At 35.7% G+C, this 16130-nt stretch overlaps 3 protein-coding genes across 4 annotated transcripts; 2 read left to right on the forward strand and 1 right to left on the reverse strand.

Moving 5' to 3' along the window:
* The first annotated feature begins 167 nt into the window (after nt 1-167).
* Nucleotides 168-8249, forward strand: E2F1 (E2F transcription factor 1). Of its 2 annotated transcripts, none has more exons than XM_018127437.2 (14): nt 168-633; nt 4345-4531; nt 4716-4772; nt 4934-5019; nt 5092-5180; nt 5301-5355; nt 6241-6293; nt 6379-6429; nt 6528-6576; nt 6702-6767; nt 6849-6928; nt 7086-7311; nt 7548-7614; nt 7701-8249. In XM_018127437.2, exons 1-14 carry the CDS (start codon nt 424-426, stop codon nt 7820-7822), a joined length of 1398 nt encoding a protein of 465 aa, XP_017982926.2. In that variant the 5' UTR covers nt 168-423; the 3' UTR covers nt 7823-8249. The 2 variants fall into 2 exon arrangements, with proteins under 2 accessions (XP_017982926.2, XP_007015716.3); XM_007015654.3 differs by having other exon boundaries at nt 169-633; nt 6852-6928.
* Nucleotides 8250-9071: 822 nt separating this feature from the next.
* On the reverse strand, nt 9072-10975 carry LOC18590242 (FAM210B-like protein). Its single transcript, XM_007015656.3, has 3 exons — nt 10575-10975; nt 9603-9782; nt 9072-9496 (listed from the first exon to the last, which is right to left on the reverse strand). The coding sequence occupies exons 1-3, from the start codon at nt 10809-10811 to the stop codon at nt 9338-9340; spliced, it is 576 nt and encodes a 191-aa protein (XP_007015718.1). The 5' UTR covers nt 10812-10975; the 3' UTR covers nt 9072-9337.
* A 2989-nt stretch (nt 10976-13964) lies between these two features.
* LOC18590244 (uncharacterized) lies at nt 13965-15300 on the forward strand. Its single transcript, XM_007015658.3, has one exon. The coding sequence runs from the start codon at nt 14162-14164 to the stop codon at nt 14747-14749; it is 588 nt and encodes a 195-aa protein (XP_007015720.3). The 5' UTR covers nt 13965-14161; the 3' UTR covers nt 14750-15300.
* The last annotated feature ends 830 nt before the right edge of the window (nt 15301-16130 follow it).

Raw genomic sequence — 16130 nt, forward strand, 5'->3', positions numbered from 1 at the left:
CAAACCGTTAAGTCTTCGTGAATCTCTAACTGCAAAATTTTATTTTTAATATTTATGGTGTATTTTTTGAAAAAGGTAAAATGTAAGTTTTTTTTTATTATAATTGAATTATTAAATAGAATTAATTATCAGTGCTTCCCTCCACATCTATATCCGAACCAAAATTCCCTCCCTTCCCTTCACCCTCCCTTTTTATTTTTATTTTTTTTCCCTCGTTTTCTGCTCACTTTCTCTCTCCCGCTTTTTCCATTTCCTTCTTCCCAAACACCAGATCTACCCTTAATTCCCACCAAAAAACCCCCCCTTTTGCCCACAATTCCGTTACCTTCCCTCCTTATCTTTCCTTCAAACAATCCCCCCCAGAAAACCCCCAAAATCCTTTTATTTTTCTTTGTTTTTAATTTAATTTTAAGTTTTTATGTGATGTCGGGTTCTCAAGCTTCGGAGCAGTTAAAGCAATCCATGCAGCAGCAACAGCAACAGCTGCAAAATCAACAGCAACTAAAACGACAGCTACCTTTCTCTATGAAGCCGCCGTTTATGGCTCCTGGAGGCGACTATCACCGCTTCCCTTCAACTGAGCCTCGCCGCATCGCCGATCAAGATGCCGAAGCAATCGTCGTTAAGTCTCCCGTAGGTTTTTTGTTTATAAAATTTTAATTTAAGGGGTTTTATTGTTATTGTTGATCAAGGGATTTAGTAGATCTGATTTACTTGTGATTTTGGGGTGTGAATTTTATGAATTTTGATTTTTAGTTGTTGGAATTTATGGGAAAAAATTGTGGTTTGAATTTTATTTTTTTTATTGAATGGGGATTTTAGTGGTTTTTTTAATTGGGAATTTTGGCGGGTTTTGGTAAATTTGGTTTATTATTGGGTTAATTAGCGCCTTAAGTTGGTCTTGTGCTTGATTTGAATAAATAGAGATTTATGTCTAAAAAAAGAGAGACAAAATCTGGAAAAACTGCTAATACTGAATTTTCAAGTCAATGCTCGGGCTTATTCAGAGATTTTTGTTATGAGAATAATCTTTGACTGTATTCAAGCTACTGATTCTGGCCATGATGTTTGCCACTGTAGAATTAAGCACAACATTGTCAAGCCTTGACACTGTTTATAACTGTGCAGCCTAATTTAATTGTGTTGTGAATATGGTGTGCAGTTTCATGCAAACCCAGTTTAAGCGGAAGCTGGTGCCCCTTAGGCGAGTAACAGCCCAATTTAAGTTGTGACTTTTTGATTTCTTTGTCTATTTTGTTTATGAATCTGTCATGCTGATTGTATAAGTGGTGTTGTGAAGTGTAAAAGCTCTAGAACTTCACTTATTTTTAAATATAGGTTATTTGCTTCAATGTTAAGCGTTTTAGTACCCCAAAATGATCAGATTCATTATGTGATGATATCTTATCAAGTTAGTTTGACTTTTTTTTAATAATTGTGCTTTGGATTCTTTCCTTAGTTTACTAACCATGTCCTCAGCAACATGGGACCATCCAGCTTCTTCACTTTCTGCTATATAATTCTTGCTTCAAGATTTGGTTGCTTGACTTAGTTGTCTCTGCCTTCTTAGATAATTCTTTTACAACCATTGTTTTGAATATACAAGGGAGGTATTGAAGTTAAAGGTTTTGACAATTATGAAATCTAAAATGTGGGTACTTGGCTGAAATGATAGTGGCTGGAAGTATCAAGAAGAATTTTGCTCTGAAGCCAATTTTCACATCTGAATTTAAGGTGCAATTGAATAGCAATGAAAACAGATATACTAATATCAAGATGTGCGTGATGAATGATTTTGTGAGGGTTCAGGAAAATGATGTCTTCTGTCTACATGTATGGAGCAGAAACATTGACAAATATTGTAGACAGAGAAAATTATCTTTCATGTGTCACTTTAGTCAAGCGAATTGTATACTCTATATGAGGTTGGTTGAGGAAAAAAACTTCCTCCTTTAATGGTTGCAGGAAGGTATAGAAGTTTTGAAGGTTCTTTTGGCAGTGGTTTAATGGGTTACAGGAATGTTTAGAGTTTCAGTATATTAATGTGTTTGGACAAGATTCATTACAGGTAAGATGAAAATAACCAGGCAGCCCTTGCCAATTGCTTGTTCGGAGCAAGTTGATTGATTATGAATGATGAATGCCTGGTACATAATTTGAAAACAAACAAACTACAGTTCTTGTGGAGTGCACAATGATAATCACAATGGAGAAGGGTTATTGCTTGTTGTTTATGGCTATTAAGTACCTGCCCATCTAATGGATGGGTGGGATTCACTGGATGTTTTCCGGCATGTAAGAAGTATAGGTGTTTCAGTAACCTGTGTTATTTCCATACCCCATTCAAGCTTGAGGTACCAAGGTAAATAGTCATCAATGACACCAATTTTCAGCAGCAAATAACTTGTAAACAGAATTTTTGTGCCTTGATTTTTTAGGAAGACAGTATAAGAGAAAAGTAGGTATTAGATGTTAATGATTTGGGAAAGTATTTAGTATTTGATTTTGGTGTGATAGGTTTTGATACCTGTGTTAAGGTCTTCTACTTGGTTTACTCCTCGATATCAGAAAGAACCAGTTTGTCAGACATCTATTGACTGAAAATAAGACCTGCTTAGTTGTTATTTCATTTAATGCATTCTGCTGCAGACTTTGTTTGCTTAACCATCACATAACATCTGCTGATAGTAAGAAAAATCAACTCAAACCCAGGGATGGTGCTTCTCTGTTTAGTTGAAGTTTGGCAGACTTGTCTGGGATCTGGGACAATGGTATCACGCTGCGAGTTTGATTTTGTGTATGTAGCTTAGAGTATTCCTTATGTACAGAACAAGGGGCTTGACTGAATCAAGTTGTGAGAATCTTTTACTTATTAATACTTTATTTTTGCTTACTTCTAAGAATTATTACTTATCATATCTTTTTAAAGGGACGAAGTTTTACATGTTCTCTGATAAACTGCTTGTCACTCAATTTAAAAGGAGTCTTGAAGTTGAATAATGTCTTGGTGTTAAATAAAGACACCATTATGACAGTGAAAAGTCTTCAATAATTTGTTTTTCTAGTCGAAAGACTGGTAATGGTAAGATCAGACATGGTGGAATTCTTTTTAATACATATTTCTATACATATATCTTATATGTACTTAATTTGTTTATCTATTGGAAACATTATAACTTAGAGCCTCTCAAGTGTCTGTAGATTTTTGTGATTTCCAATAATAGCTGCTAAGATGCTGAAAGAGTTATAAGTTTGCTAACGCAAAATTAATATTATGAAATGAAGCCGTCATTTGGTTGCAACTTCACCAGATACCAGAATACTGTTTCTGTTTGAAGTGTGAGTATTACATAACAAATAATCTGGAGATAAATGCAAGTGCATAGTGCTCAACTGGCTAAGCTACATGTTGAAGGTCTGATTAGCTTTAAGTATGAAGATCACCCATTCATTTTCTGAATGCTGAAACTTTATGTATAAACCTACAAGATAGAAACAGACAGATGCTGTGAAGAAATTTTTATCAAATCCTGAACTTTATCAATGTCTTTGAGATTTGTTGACAGTCCAGGCCATTCTTCAGACTGGACCAGGATTGGGGGATTCCAGCAAATTCTTTAAGAAAACTTGGATAGCATAAGGGTAGGATGTCATTAAGCTAATTAATAATCCTCCTTTTGAGGATGTTGATGGAGCCTGTTTGTAAGAAGACAAGAAAAGTTTAGGTAATCTCGTTTCAGAAAATGAAAAGACAAGAAGGTTAAATGGCTTCATTTCACCAACAATTAGTTTCATCCTTGGTGCTTACTAGGAGGCACTGATTTTTGTTTGTAGTTAGTGCTTGTGCTCTTGCAGTTTGCATGATCACTATAGATACGGGTATTGGTGCTACTTTTGTTATGAACAACTTAGTCATCATGATGTTTTGTAGAATGTAGATGATCACAGTTTTACATCAAAAGGCTGCTCTGTATTTGGACATGTTGATCTTAACTTACAAATTGGGAAATAGAAACTGTCTGCTGCACTTGGCCGAAAGATGCACCGTTTTTTTCCTTGTTCACTTTTACTCCTATCTTTTCTATAAATAAATGCCTTTAAGGTTCTAGTCTAATTTCATAGTGTCCGCAAATGCAAATGGCCTGTGTTTTTTCCTAGGTGCATGGTTCAGTTTCTTGTAAGTAAGTCTCTTCTATATATTTCGAACAAACTTTTTTTATCATTCAATATGATGCTTTTTCTTGAATGGAGCCTGAAGTTTCTTTCTTCTTGATTAATTTTGTGCCAAAAATTTATTTGCCTGTGTTTCTAACTGCAATTTGAAAATTTTGTATGGTATATCAGTTAAAGAGGAAGAGTGATATAGCAGATCGGGAAGTTGAGTCTAGTGAGTGGACAATGCCTCCTGGATACACTGAAGTGGTTAGCAGTCCCCTCCAGACTCCTGTATCAGGAAAAGGGGGGAAGGCTAAAACATCAAGGCTAACAAAAAGCAGTAAAGCTGGTCCTCAAACTCCTGCTTCAAATCTTGGTGAGTAGTATGGTATGCAAGTTATATGACTAAGGTGCTATCTGTGATTCTTCTGTTACCTTAGTGACAGGTCATTGTAGTTCTAAAAGTTTTACTTGCAAAATCATCACTTTTTGACCTAGTTCTACTGAAGCGAAAGGAATAAAAGTTGATATAAATATTGAAAACTTTTGGAAATTTGCAGGTTCTCCTGGCAACAATCTCACTCCCTCAGGTCCTTGTCGTTATGACAGCTCCTTAGGTAGTTTTTTTCCCTTTACTTATATATTTTTTGGTGTTTATATCAAATAATTCAAAAAGAAGTAAATTGGCTAAATTATTGTTGGCACTGTTTCACACTGCTTATGGAATTGAGTGCTTGAATTGTAAGACTGACAGTAATGTCCTTTGAATTTAACTCAGGGCTTTTGACAAAGAAGTTCATCAATTTGATTAAACAAGCTGAAGATGGTATTCTTGATTTAAATAAGGCTGCTGATACCTTGGAGGTAACTGTTTCATTATTGGTTCAAACATATAGTAATACAACTCCGTTTCCTGATGGTTTTCTGTTCCTACAGGTGCAAAAGAGGAGGATATATGACATAACCAATGTTCTTGAAGGAATTGGTCTGATTGAAAAGAAACTCAAGAACAGAATTCAGTGGAAGTATGACCTATATCTTATTTTCGCTAAACTTTGTTGGCTCTTTGGATCATTTTAGTTTGCTTTCATATCTGAATATGCATCGCTACTTAAGAAATCCCTCAATCTTTAAATTCATAACAGGGGGCTTGATGTCTCAAGACCAGGGGAAGTTGATGAGAATGTTGCTACTTTGCAGGTATGATTCATGAAATTGTAGACAAATTGTTAATTGAAATGCAGACTTATGATGGTTTAAGCTTCAGCTGTTGTGGTTTGTTGTTTAGTGTTCGTATATACTGGAAACTTAGTCCAATTTTACTGTCTTTTTCTTCTTAGCTGTGCATGTACTATTTCATTTCTTCTGATCTTTGGTTATCTTTATTGCTCTTTTTGACTGTGTCAAAATCCAACATGTCCTGTATTTCCATCTGCAATGATGACGGTGCCTTTTCAGTTGAAAAGACAATAACAATGACTTCTAGTGTAACCAGTATGCTATATAACTGTGGATCCATCAATGCCTCCTTAACCTGCTGGCTTAGGCTACCTGAAATGTTCTTCTTTCCAGCATTTATTTAAGACCAAGACTCCTGTTGAAAGCCATGACATTTTATCGCTGCTAATTGGCAGTTTTGTGCCTCTGTTTGTCTTTCTTGGCCTCTAATTTTATCCTTGAAAGTTAGCTGTGGCCTGTCATTTTTAGTGTAACCAGTATGCTGTATAACTGTGATCCATCAATGCCTCCTTAACCTGCTGGCTTAGGCTACCTGAAAGTTTCTTCTTTCCAGCTTTTATTCAAGATCCAGACTCCTGTCAAAAGCCATGACATTTTATCACGACTAATTGGCAGTTTTGTGCCTTTCTGTTTGTCTTTCTTGGCCTCTAATTTTAGCCTTGAAAGTTAGCAGCCGCCTGTTATTTGGATGCTCTAGCACAAAATAATAAGGCTTTGTTGAGTCATATTCAGTTAATTTTTCTCACTAGTGAAAACAATAGTTGCAAATGATGGATCAAACACCTTTTCTGTTTCTCATCAGCTAATTTGTAATTAAAAACTTCATAATGGTAACATTCTGTGCAGGCAGAAGTTGAGAACCTTTCTATTGAGGAACGCAGATTAGATGAACAAATAAGGTTAAGCTGCTATGGCCTCTGCTATTGTTTTCGGTTAAATTTTTTTCATTCTCTGGATCATTGCTGAGGTTTCTATATTGTACAGAGAAATGCAAGAACGATTGAGGGACCTCAGTGAAGATGAAAATAATCAAAAGTAAATCTTCATTTCCCTGCTCAAGATATTATGAATTTTACACTTTTCTGTGATTTCAGCAGAGCAACTTAGCTCATTTCACCTTTTTCACATCTCAGGTGGCTTTTTGTCACTGAGGAAGATATCAAGAACTTACCCTGCTTCCAGGTTTGTTTATTGCTCTAATATTTTATATGTTTCTGAGTTGGTAATTGTAAGGCCACCTTGCATTGCTAATGTTAAGACTCTTTCTACTTTCTGCTGTTAACTATATGTTTTATTGCCTTATTTAGAATGAAACACTGATAGCTATTAAAGCTCCGCATGGAACCACACTTGAAGTCCCAGATCCTGATGAGGTATTCTTAATGGCTTGAAGAATTAACATGTAGTTTATGTTTTTATGTTCAATCATAATTGCTAACTCTTCTTTCTTATAGCAGGCTGTTGACTATCCCCAGAGGAGATACAGGATTGTCCTCAGGAGCTCAATGGGTCCTATAGATGTTTACCTTGTCAGGTACTGCTTCATGTTGGTTAAAAGTTGGTAGTCTTATATGCAATTTTAATCTGTTTTCGTGGCATGGCAAAGCCATTGTGTTAAAGGCAAATGTCCATTTGAACATGAAAGTGGCAAATTTCCTGATGATCCTCTTGTTTTCTTGTGCTTTTTCTAGTCAATTTGAGGAGAAATTTGAAGAGATACAAGGGGTAGATCCACCTCTGAACTTTCCATCAACTTCAGGCTTGAATGAGAATCCAGGAACAACAATGGTAACGGAGGAGAGCAGAGGGAAGGAGATTGAACCACAGGGCCAAGATACTAATAGAATGTGCTCAGATCTTAATGCGTCACAGGACTTTGTGAGTGGGATCATGAAGATCGTTCCCTCAGATGTTGATGTAAGTTCAAACCTCATACTGTAGGAATTCAGAAAACAAATTATTCTCTGTAGACCTTAAAACTTATGCACATGATGATTCACTGAAGGGGGGATTGCTTTTCAATAACATATTCCATTTTTTGTAGAAAACCAGATTCAATTGACCATTTCAAAATGGCATGTGCGGAAGTTTTTAATTCGCATGCACTTCTAATTAAACATTATTGAGTACTAAATTCCTGATTTCTTTTGCAGAGTGATGCTGATTATTGGCTTTTATCAGATCCTAGCGTTAGCATCACTGACATGTGGCGGACTGAACGTATCCTCTTCTGAGATGTAGTCAGATTACTGTTAATTGTTTTTCTCTTGCTCATTATTTTTGCATTCCATGACTCTTGACTGTAGCTGAGGTTGGATGGAATGAGTTTGGTACACTTCATGATGAGGATTATGGCATGGGTGCTGTTAGCACACCACGTCCACAAACGCCTCCATCAAATGCAAATGAAGTGCCATCTGCTAATTAAACTGGGAGGTGAAGGGCATATTTGTGTTTGCGGAAGTGATGAGCCCTTTGCTTGTATTTTAGTGAGAGCATTCCTGATGCTGTGGAGATTGGTGTGAATGGTTCGCAAAAGTTGGCTACTTGATGTTCCTCAAAGGTTGAGGAACTAAAGAATAGGAAGTAGGTAGAACAATCACTGTACAGCTAAGTAATACAAATGATCCACGTGATCTTGTAGTAAATAAGGTCATATTTTATCTGAGTTAGTCCCTGTATATTATTCCTCTTCTTTTACCTTTTTATTGCATTAACCAGAACTTGTTATTAGATTGACTGGCATAGGGTCGTACAGACATCATGTGGTGGCAAACAAATGATCTGATGTACCTTGTTTTTACTATATTGAGCAAATTTTGATGAAATAAATATGTTACGAGATGTTTAGTGCATGGCAAGGCAGTTTTTGAGAAGTTTTTCCCTCTCAATATTACCAGAAATATACAAAGGCCGAGGCTGGCTGGCTGGCTGCCTGCAATGCACTTGTATCGCAGAAAGAGGTGTTGCCTTGTCGCCCATGAGAGATTGATTAAATTTGGTAGGGGCATTTGAACTAGGATACTCGACCTTTTACCAAGATTGATTAAATATGCCTTTACTCTTTACTAAGCTGCAGAATTGTGAGGAGGTTTGGGTTTATTTTGGTTCTAAAATCAGTGCTGCACACACTGGGGATGTACTAGGTACGAAGCAGGAGAAAGTTGATTGGCATTGGATCATTTGGTTCGAGTGTCATGTACAAAGGCATGCTACTGTGGCCATTCTTGACAGGTTGCCTACTCAGAAAAGATTATGTTCTTGGGGCCTTGTTTCTGCAAATACCATCTGTTTGTTTTGTGATCAGGTGATTTGAGTCTGGGGACCATTTGTTCTTGCTTGGAGTGCATGTATCCATGTCTTGTGGAGAGAAAGACACAGGAGACTTCATGGAGGTCAAGCCAATACCATAACTGCAAAGTTTGATCGTATTGCAGATTCTATTAGGATTCGACTCAGTATTTGAGGGGATTCAATAATAAAGATCCTTTTGTAGCTTGGGGATTAGATGACAGAATGTTTGCCTAAACTTTTGTATTCTACTTTGTGACTTTGTAGCAGGTTTACATGCTTTCTTTGGATAAACACAAATTCGATTATCCCAAAAAAGAAAAGTAATTCTAGAAAAAAAAAAAGAAAAGAAAAGAAGGATTCAGTTCCTCGATCATTATCAGGAATTGCAGAAAATAATTTTGATATGATATGTTCCCGGAGGCAGAAGTTGTATTCAGGCTTATTGTTTTACATGATTACAATCTTATGTGTGTTTTCAACAAATCAACGGTAGTCTTGCAATTAACTCGACTGCAAGCACTTGAAATCAACCAACATCATTTTGGAGCTACAAGAAAAACTCTACTCTCCATGGGAAACACCACAGAGAAAAAAAAAAAAAAAAACCACTGAAAGTGAGACAGGTCAATTCAACTTTGGTCGACATATTTTACTTATCTTTTTCAACCTTCTTTCCTATCCAACTTGCAACAATGGGAGTCAGAGCCACAGTAGGAGGAAATCTTATTGGAGATGCGGCTTTGTGGGCAGCATATGCCAGAGCAAAGGTCCCAACTTTCTCTCCAGTCGCATCAGTTGAGATTCCCACCTGGAAATTCAATCTAATGGTTAGTTCCGGAATGCCTTCCCTTTACCAAAAGTCAGCGTTAAGGAAAATTTGTAATCCACATTTATGTTTTCTTGGATGTTTTTACCTTTAGCAGCAATGCTTGAACATCAATGCCAGCACTAATTAGTGCATAGCAAAGGGCGAAGGAGATCAAGGAGAGAGTAATGGAGGTTGCCAAGTATGCTCCTCCATATTTGGCTAGCAGCTCCTTGGCTTGGTCACCCTTTGATTTCTTTTCTTCACCTTCTTCCTTTGAGCTGAATATCTTCCGATATTCACAAAGTATGTGAATCACAAGACAGAAGTTAGCTTCTCATACCCAAAAACCAAAAGGTGGTGAGTAGGGAAAAACTCAGGAACAGCATGTATTTTTAATTTCCTTAGAACCTATTATTTCCTTTTATTAATTCCTTAATGACTCTTGATAATCATTAACCAGGCCATGCTATCCATGTCAAAATCAGAGATGAAACAAAAAACAGACCTCCACCCACAAAGGATAAAGCTTCCAGTGCATTCAAAATTCCCATGCATGCTTCTTTTTCTTTTGTGAGCTTTAATTTATGTATTGGAATTAATGCTGACTGAAGCCATCTCTACTTAAAACATTGGTAAATATTATTGAAGGAAAAGAAATTTGTGAAAAATGAGATTGGAAGCCAAGGTTTTCTTACTGTTAACTATGAACTATTTCTCCTTCTGAACCAACCAAACCAAAAAAATCAAAATCATAAAACTATACTCCCAAGTCAACCTCTCTACTACCAAGGTAAATTTGTGAAATTAGGCTGTCTTAGAAACTGAAGGGAACAGAATTAAATACAAACGAATCCATTGCCAAAAACAAAACAACTATAAATATGCAATTAATTAATAATAGTAGAAGAAGAAAATCACCAAATCAATTACAAATGCCTATATAAGCAAACCATATCCATCGTTTATGCATGCTAGTTTTTTCATTATAATTATCATGTAGACAGGCTTAAAGAAGAGGAAAAGAAAAAGCAATAGTGAAAAGGAATAATTAAGTGATTGAGAAAAGAGAATTAAGTACCTTCCAAAGCCCAGCTTCAAGGCCATACGTCTTTGTAACTTCATCCGCAGATGAAGAAGAAGATGGGGTTTGGATTTCTTCTGTTTTCTCTTTGACAGCTCTGATTCTAAAGCTTTTCAACTTGGGTTTGATGGAAGTTGGAGTCGAAGTAAAGTAGGAAAGCTTGGAACAGTTTTTGGTATTCAAGAAAGAAGAGGAAGAGAGAGAAGTAACGGTCAGAGTTGTTATTGTTGCCATTATCGTTTTAGCTGACCATAGAGCCCCTATCCAAACAAAGATTTGTTCAAGACCCCCTTTTCTAAGTAGTTAGGATAACCAAGAAAAAAATCTGGGAAAAAACCAGAGATAGAAACTCATACAGGGCTGCAAAGTACACAAAAGGTCGTTCAATGTTTATCGAGTGACTGTATTGGCCCTCTAGTTTTCAGTTATTTTCGGTTTGGCTGAGACCAATCGCGCAAAATGCTTTTGGAAACTGAGGCCAGATGTGAACTTACGTGGCTTAACTTGCCACTTCCATTGTTTATATCGGGACACACGGACAAATTCCTAAAAGGGCAATGCTGCTCAGGCCGAACCGGTTACCATCTAAGTCACTTCCCCGACAATTTAGTGCTACTTGTATCTTTCCAATTAAAGAGGTTAGAGGGTTTCTTTTGATGAACAAGAGATTTGAAGATAAATTTATATCCCATTGAATCAAACAAGAGTGCCGTATGCTTCTGTCTGTTATCTCTAAACAGTTATCTTAATTATCACATGTCATGAACAATATAAAATTGAGGAGTGAGCAGATATGGTGGTAAGATTTCCGATTTTAACTGCAAGCTTTCCTTCCATAAATCATGGATTTTAAAAACCCTATATCCAGAGACAAAGTTGAGGGTTCATCCTTTCTATAGCCATAGAAAAAAAAAAAAAAAAAAGACAGTCAACATATATTTCATTCTGGAATTTAGATGAAGATCAGGTCCAGACTCTAAGTTTTCTAAATTTACTGTCTGATTGAGGATGTTTGGGTCATTATTGTCATTTCCGATTTTCTCTAAGGCAATATGGTCAATTTAGGGCCAAGTAGCAGAGTCCTATACAACTATATTAATCTTGGAATTTATGTGATGTATTCAAACTGGACTGAAAAGATTTTCTCTGATCCCACTTTTTAAACAATTTTGAAAATTAAAATCAATTGAAATTTGAAGTTCCTAACAGATAAAGTATCTTTCAGTATAAGGTTACAGAGATTTTATTGCTCCTCTCTCAAATAACTCAAGCTAATTAAAGAAAGACTATAATACCAAACTTTTTCTTCAAAACCCAAAAGGAAAAGAAAAAACAAAACATTTCCATGGCTCCCCAAGCTAATAATGAGTCAAAAAAACTTGCTTTCACGGCCAAAATAGAAAGCAACAACTTCCCTAAAACCGATCGACAGAGTTCATACTATGCAGCCCTTGACTCAGAGTTGGATTCTTCGAGCCCTCTTATATCGACATACACTTCATTGAAAGACTTGATGCCTTCAAGCAAAGGGTCCCAGTCCCAGAACAATCCTTATTCAGCAGGGTCAACGATTGCATCTGCGTACGAGATTCCTATAACCAACTTGCTGGTGAAGAAAGCTGCATGGGTTTATTTGCAGCCAATGGCGTTGCCACCTAATTCAAGCAGTACTACTCCAAAGGAACACATTCTTTGCCGTGCTTGGGTGGAGGTGAAGTCGCCGGTGAAAGCTTGCTTCAGGTTTATTAGGAGGACCATCATTCACAAGATTGCATGTGCTTTTGAGAAGTTTTCTGGAGCAATTCTTTTTGGTCGAAGCAGCAGCTTAGGGATGAATCATAATTGATCTGTTTGTTTGTAAATATGGTAACTCTTCACCCTTCCTGTTGCTTTGTCTTGGTATTTCCTTTCATTTTTAGGTTAGAACTCGAACAACTTTTGGAATCAACTTCTCATTTCTTCTCAATAAAAATAATAAATAAAACAGCAACGTTATTTATAGAAAAGAGAGTATTACGCTTCAAATTTATGATCTCTAATTGAATTCTCTCATGACATACACGAGATTAAATATAATTAGACCTTAAGAGATTCTATAAGATTAGAGTTATCTTTTGTAGCCCTCACTTTTGTATGAAAAAAAAAAAAAAAACAATGAATGATTCATTTATCATCATTCTGTACTCTTTTTATGAAAAAGCTCAAATATCAAATATGCTGATGAATTACAGCTCATTTGTAAAGAATTTCAACTTAACTTTTGTGTCGATGAATGTCAGTATTGAACCAAATAATGTATACATAAACTAAATCATTTTTTCGAAAGAATTGACAAAAAATTGAAGAAGTGCTATTGTTGTAAGTTCGAATATTCCATTATTTTTTATTAAATTGATTCATCTATTATCGTCAAATCTTAAATATGCTGATGAATTGGAAATCATTAATTTGTAAAGAAATTGAATCTAACTCTGTATTGATGAATTAATGCCATTATTGGACAAGATAAGGTATACATAAAACTAAATCTTTTTCTGGAATGAATTAACATTAGACACAATTGAAGAATTGCTATGATTTTAAGGTTGAAATTCCCTTGGTTTTTAGTTTTATTTAAACTTCTTGTTAAATATTAAAAGCAAAATTTTAGCTTAAAATATATTTAAACTATTAGAATTAAATATTAGAACCATTCCAAATAATGGGAGTAGATTACCTTTTAATTTGCTGAAAAGGCCCAATTCCGATGTCGATTCTTCTTGCTTTTCACATTTTGGGCACCAAGCCTTTTCGTTTGTTCCTTGGGCCATATGTCTTGATTACTGATTATTAGTACCAATTACAAAGATACATTGACATTCTTACTATATATGTTTTAAATATTCACTAAATTAATAATAAAATCTTAAACATAGTGAAAATATTTGATTAATTATAGCTTTGCCAAACGATTACACCAAAAGAAATTTTTATATATATATATGTATGTATGTATATCAAATAGTAAAATCAGATTGAGACCCCCAAAGTCAAATTTTAGAAAGCTTTATAACTTACAATTTCCAAAAAAGAGTTCAAGGTTGGCCACTGGCCCACTAATAAGCTTACTTGTAAGTCTTAAGCATCATTATCAGCAAAACAATTACCATCAGGTTAGAGCAATATTGCTTAAAGAAGAGAAAAGGAATCTTTAGCTAAAAAGAATGAAACCCTAAAAGGCAAATTTTATTTTTTTTAAAAAAAGAATCTTATCCCAAAATTCACATGCCCAACATTTCCTCTAAGTTAAGTCAAATACCTCAAATAAATTTAAAATAATAATAATAAAAAAAAACCTTCCGGAGAAAATGGCTAGTTCCTAAAATCACCTTTCTCTCATTCAAATCGATCTCTCTAGCCACTAGCGAAAAATGTTGAAAAGGACTCCTACCGATAATCCCATCTAGGCTTTCTACACCCAACAAATCTATCCCGCTCAACCCTGCACATACTAGAAAATCCTTTCTATAGCAGTTTCATCAAGTTTTCAGTTTAAACCTCGAGGAACACACAACATTAAAATCTTCTTTCCCCCTTTTTTTTTTATGTCTTCCAGCAAGAAAAATCTGTTGAAAACCCTGTTAACAGCTAATGCAGGATCATGTGGTTGTGGCAGGCCAAAACTTTCTGATGTTTATGAACCAAAACCGAAATCCAAAATTTCTGCAATCCAAAATCCCAAACTTCCCTCTTCTTCAGCTTGTTATGACAAAAGCAATGCCCTGACAGCAATGGAAAATGATGACCTGACATCCACTTCCTTCTCTTTCAACATTGATACAACATCATCCACTCTCAACTCTGAATCTGAACCTGATCTTCCAAGACCCTCCAAAGTTATGTTCAGCCCTTGTCCTAAAATCATCGACAGCATCGCTGTGGTGAAGGATTCCAACGACCCATTCCAAGATTTTCGACAATCCATGCTGCAAATGATCATGGAAAAAGAAATCTACTCGAAAGATGATCTTCAGGAGCTTCTGCGATGCTTTCTGGAGCTGAATTCTCCATGTCACCACGACGTTATCGTCAAGGCGTTCACGGAGATCTGGAATCAGGTTACCTCCAAGGAGATTGCTACAGTAAGGGAGGAACCATGTGTTGTTGTTCATGGAAAGAAACATGGATCCTAGCTAAGAGCTAGCTAAGCGTTTAGCACGTGTGGAGAGGACACACCATGTGAATACATTGAATTCGCTCGTGTGAAACTGCATGGCGGTTGGTCAAATTCTGGGTGCTATGTGGTAAAGAAAAGATAGTCCATATATGTACTAGTAAGATTTTTGCATATAACCTTCAAAATAATGTGTTAATAGGAAGAGAGATTTTCTTTTTGTTTCAATTTAATAAATAAGCAAATTTAAAACGAAGTTGTGACTTATGATTTTCTTTTTTATAAAATAATGAAATTATAAAAAAATCAATATTCAAGAATTGCATTTATAACCAACTGTGAAGTTTTTAATGGTGGTGGTTGGCTACATTTGTTGCTTTTTTTTATGTTTTATCAAAGGGAGAGAGATTTTGGCCCTATTGCATTTTCCACAAAGGCTCATCACTTCATCTCATATTTGCTTTTGCTTTTGTTGGGTTGTTAAGAAAGGGTATTCAATTGTCCTTTACTACTTGCTGTAATTACATGAAATATGATCAAATCAGAGAAGGGCTCCACCATCTTGATTAAGCTTTTTGGTCATTCATGGGGAACTTTACGAGGCCCTTACCATAGCCTCCCAAAAACTTTTCATTAATTGTTTCAAGGAAAACTTGATGAAATATGGTTGAGAGGCGTATAATATTTGGGGAATGATTTTTGATTCATTCACAGAAAGAATACCAGAAAGTTTGTACATATATATTCACAAATCAGGAAAGAAGAAAAGGACAAAAAGCTGTAACTAATCAAGCTATTAACTAACTTAACGGCTATTAATTACCTACATCCTTTAATATCAATTAAAACGGTGTAGTATCGAAATCCTCGTTGTCTTCTTTCTAACAAAAAATGAAATGGTGCATTTCTTCAGTCTTTATTCTTCTTCTGCTATTTAGAAGTAGCAGTTTTCTGGTGGCAACCTTGCTGCTTTTATTCTTCTACTACATTGAAATCATTCATGATCAGCCTTCCTGATTAATACTCCCCCTCAAGAGGAAGCATGAACATTGTGAATGTTCATCTTGCATAACAATCTCTGAAATTGACCTGGTTCTAAGGCTTTTGTAAATGCATTAGCAATTTGCAAAGTTGTTGGAATATAGGCAGGCTCTATTGTGCCATTCACAATCTTTTCCCGAATGAAGTGATAATCAACTTCAATATGTTTTGTTCTCTCATGGAAAACTGGATTTTTGCTTATATAGATTGATGACTGGTTGTCACAATAGAGCTTTACTGCATCTTTGTGGTCAATTCCAAAGTCCGCTAACAAATCTCTAATCTAAAGGATTTCACAAGATGTGGATGCCATGGATCTATACTCTATTGAACTCCTGGCCACCACTTGCTGCTTTTTG

This window comes from Theobroma cacao, chromosome 9, assembly GCF_053813885.1.
Source record: "Theobroma cacao isolate CCN51 chromosome 9, ASM5381388v1, whole genome shotgun sequence".
NCBI classification, from domain to species: Eukaryota; Viridiplantae; Streptophyta; class Magnoliopsida; order Malvales; family Malvaceae; genus Theobroma; species Theobroma cacao.

Excerpts from the sequence above, each read along its gene's own strand:
- LOC18590244 (XM_007015658.3), top strand. The coding sequence starts at position 14,162 with ATGTCTTCCAGCAAGAAAAATCTGTTGAAAACCCTGTTAACAGCTAAT.
- LOC18590242 (XM_007015656.3), bottom strand. The coding sequence starts at position 10,811 with ATGGCAACAATAACAACTCTGACCGTTACTTCTCTCTCTTCCTCTTCT. Across the intron at positions 9,783-10,574 it reads TTGAAGCTGGGCTTTGGAAG|ATATTCAGCTCAAAGGAAGA; the intron begins GTACTTAATTCT and ends GAATATCGGAAG. Across the intron at positions 9,497-9,602 it reads TTCAAGCATTGCTGCTAAAG|GTGGGAATCTCAACTGATGC; the intron begins GTAAAAACATCC and ends TTGAATTTCCAG.
- E2F1 (XM_018127437.2), top strand. The coding sequence starts at position 424 with ATGTCGGGTTCTCAAGCTTCGGAGCAGTTAAAGCAATCCATGCAGCAG. Across the intron at positions 4,532-4,715 it reads AACTCCTGCTTCAAATCTTG|GTTCTCCTGGCAACAATCTC; the intron begins GTGAGTAGTATG and ends GGAAATTTGCAG. Across the intron at positions 6,768-6,848 it reads AAGTCCCAGATCCTGATGAG|CAGGCTGTTGACTATCCCCA; the intron begins GTATTCTTAATG and ends TCTTTCTTATAG.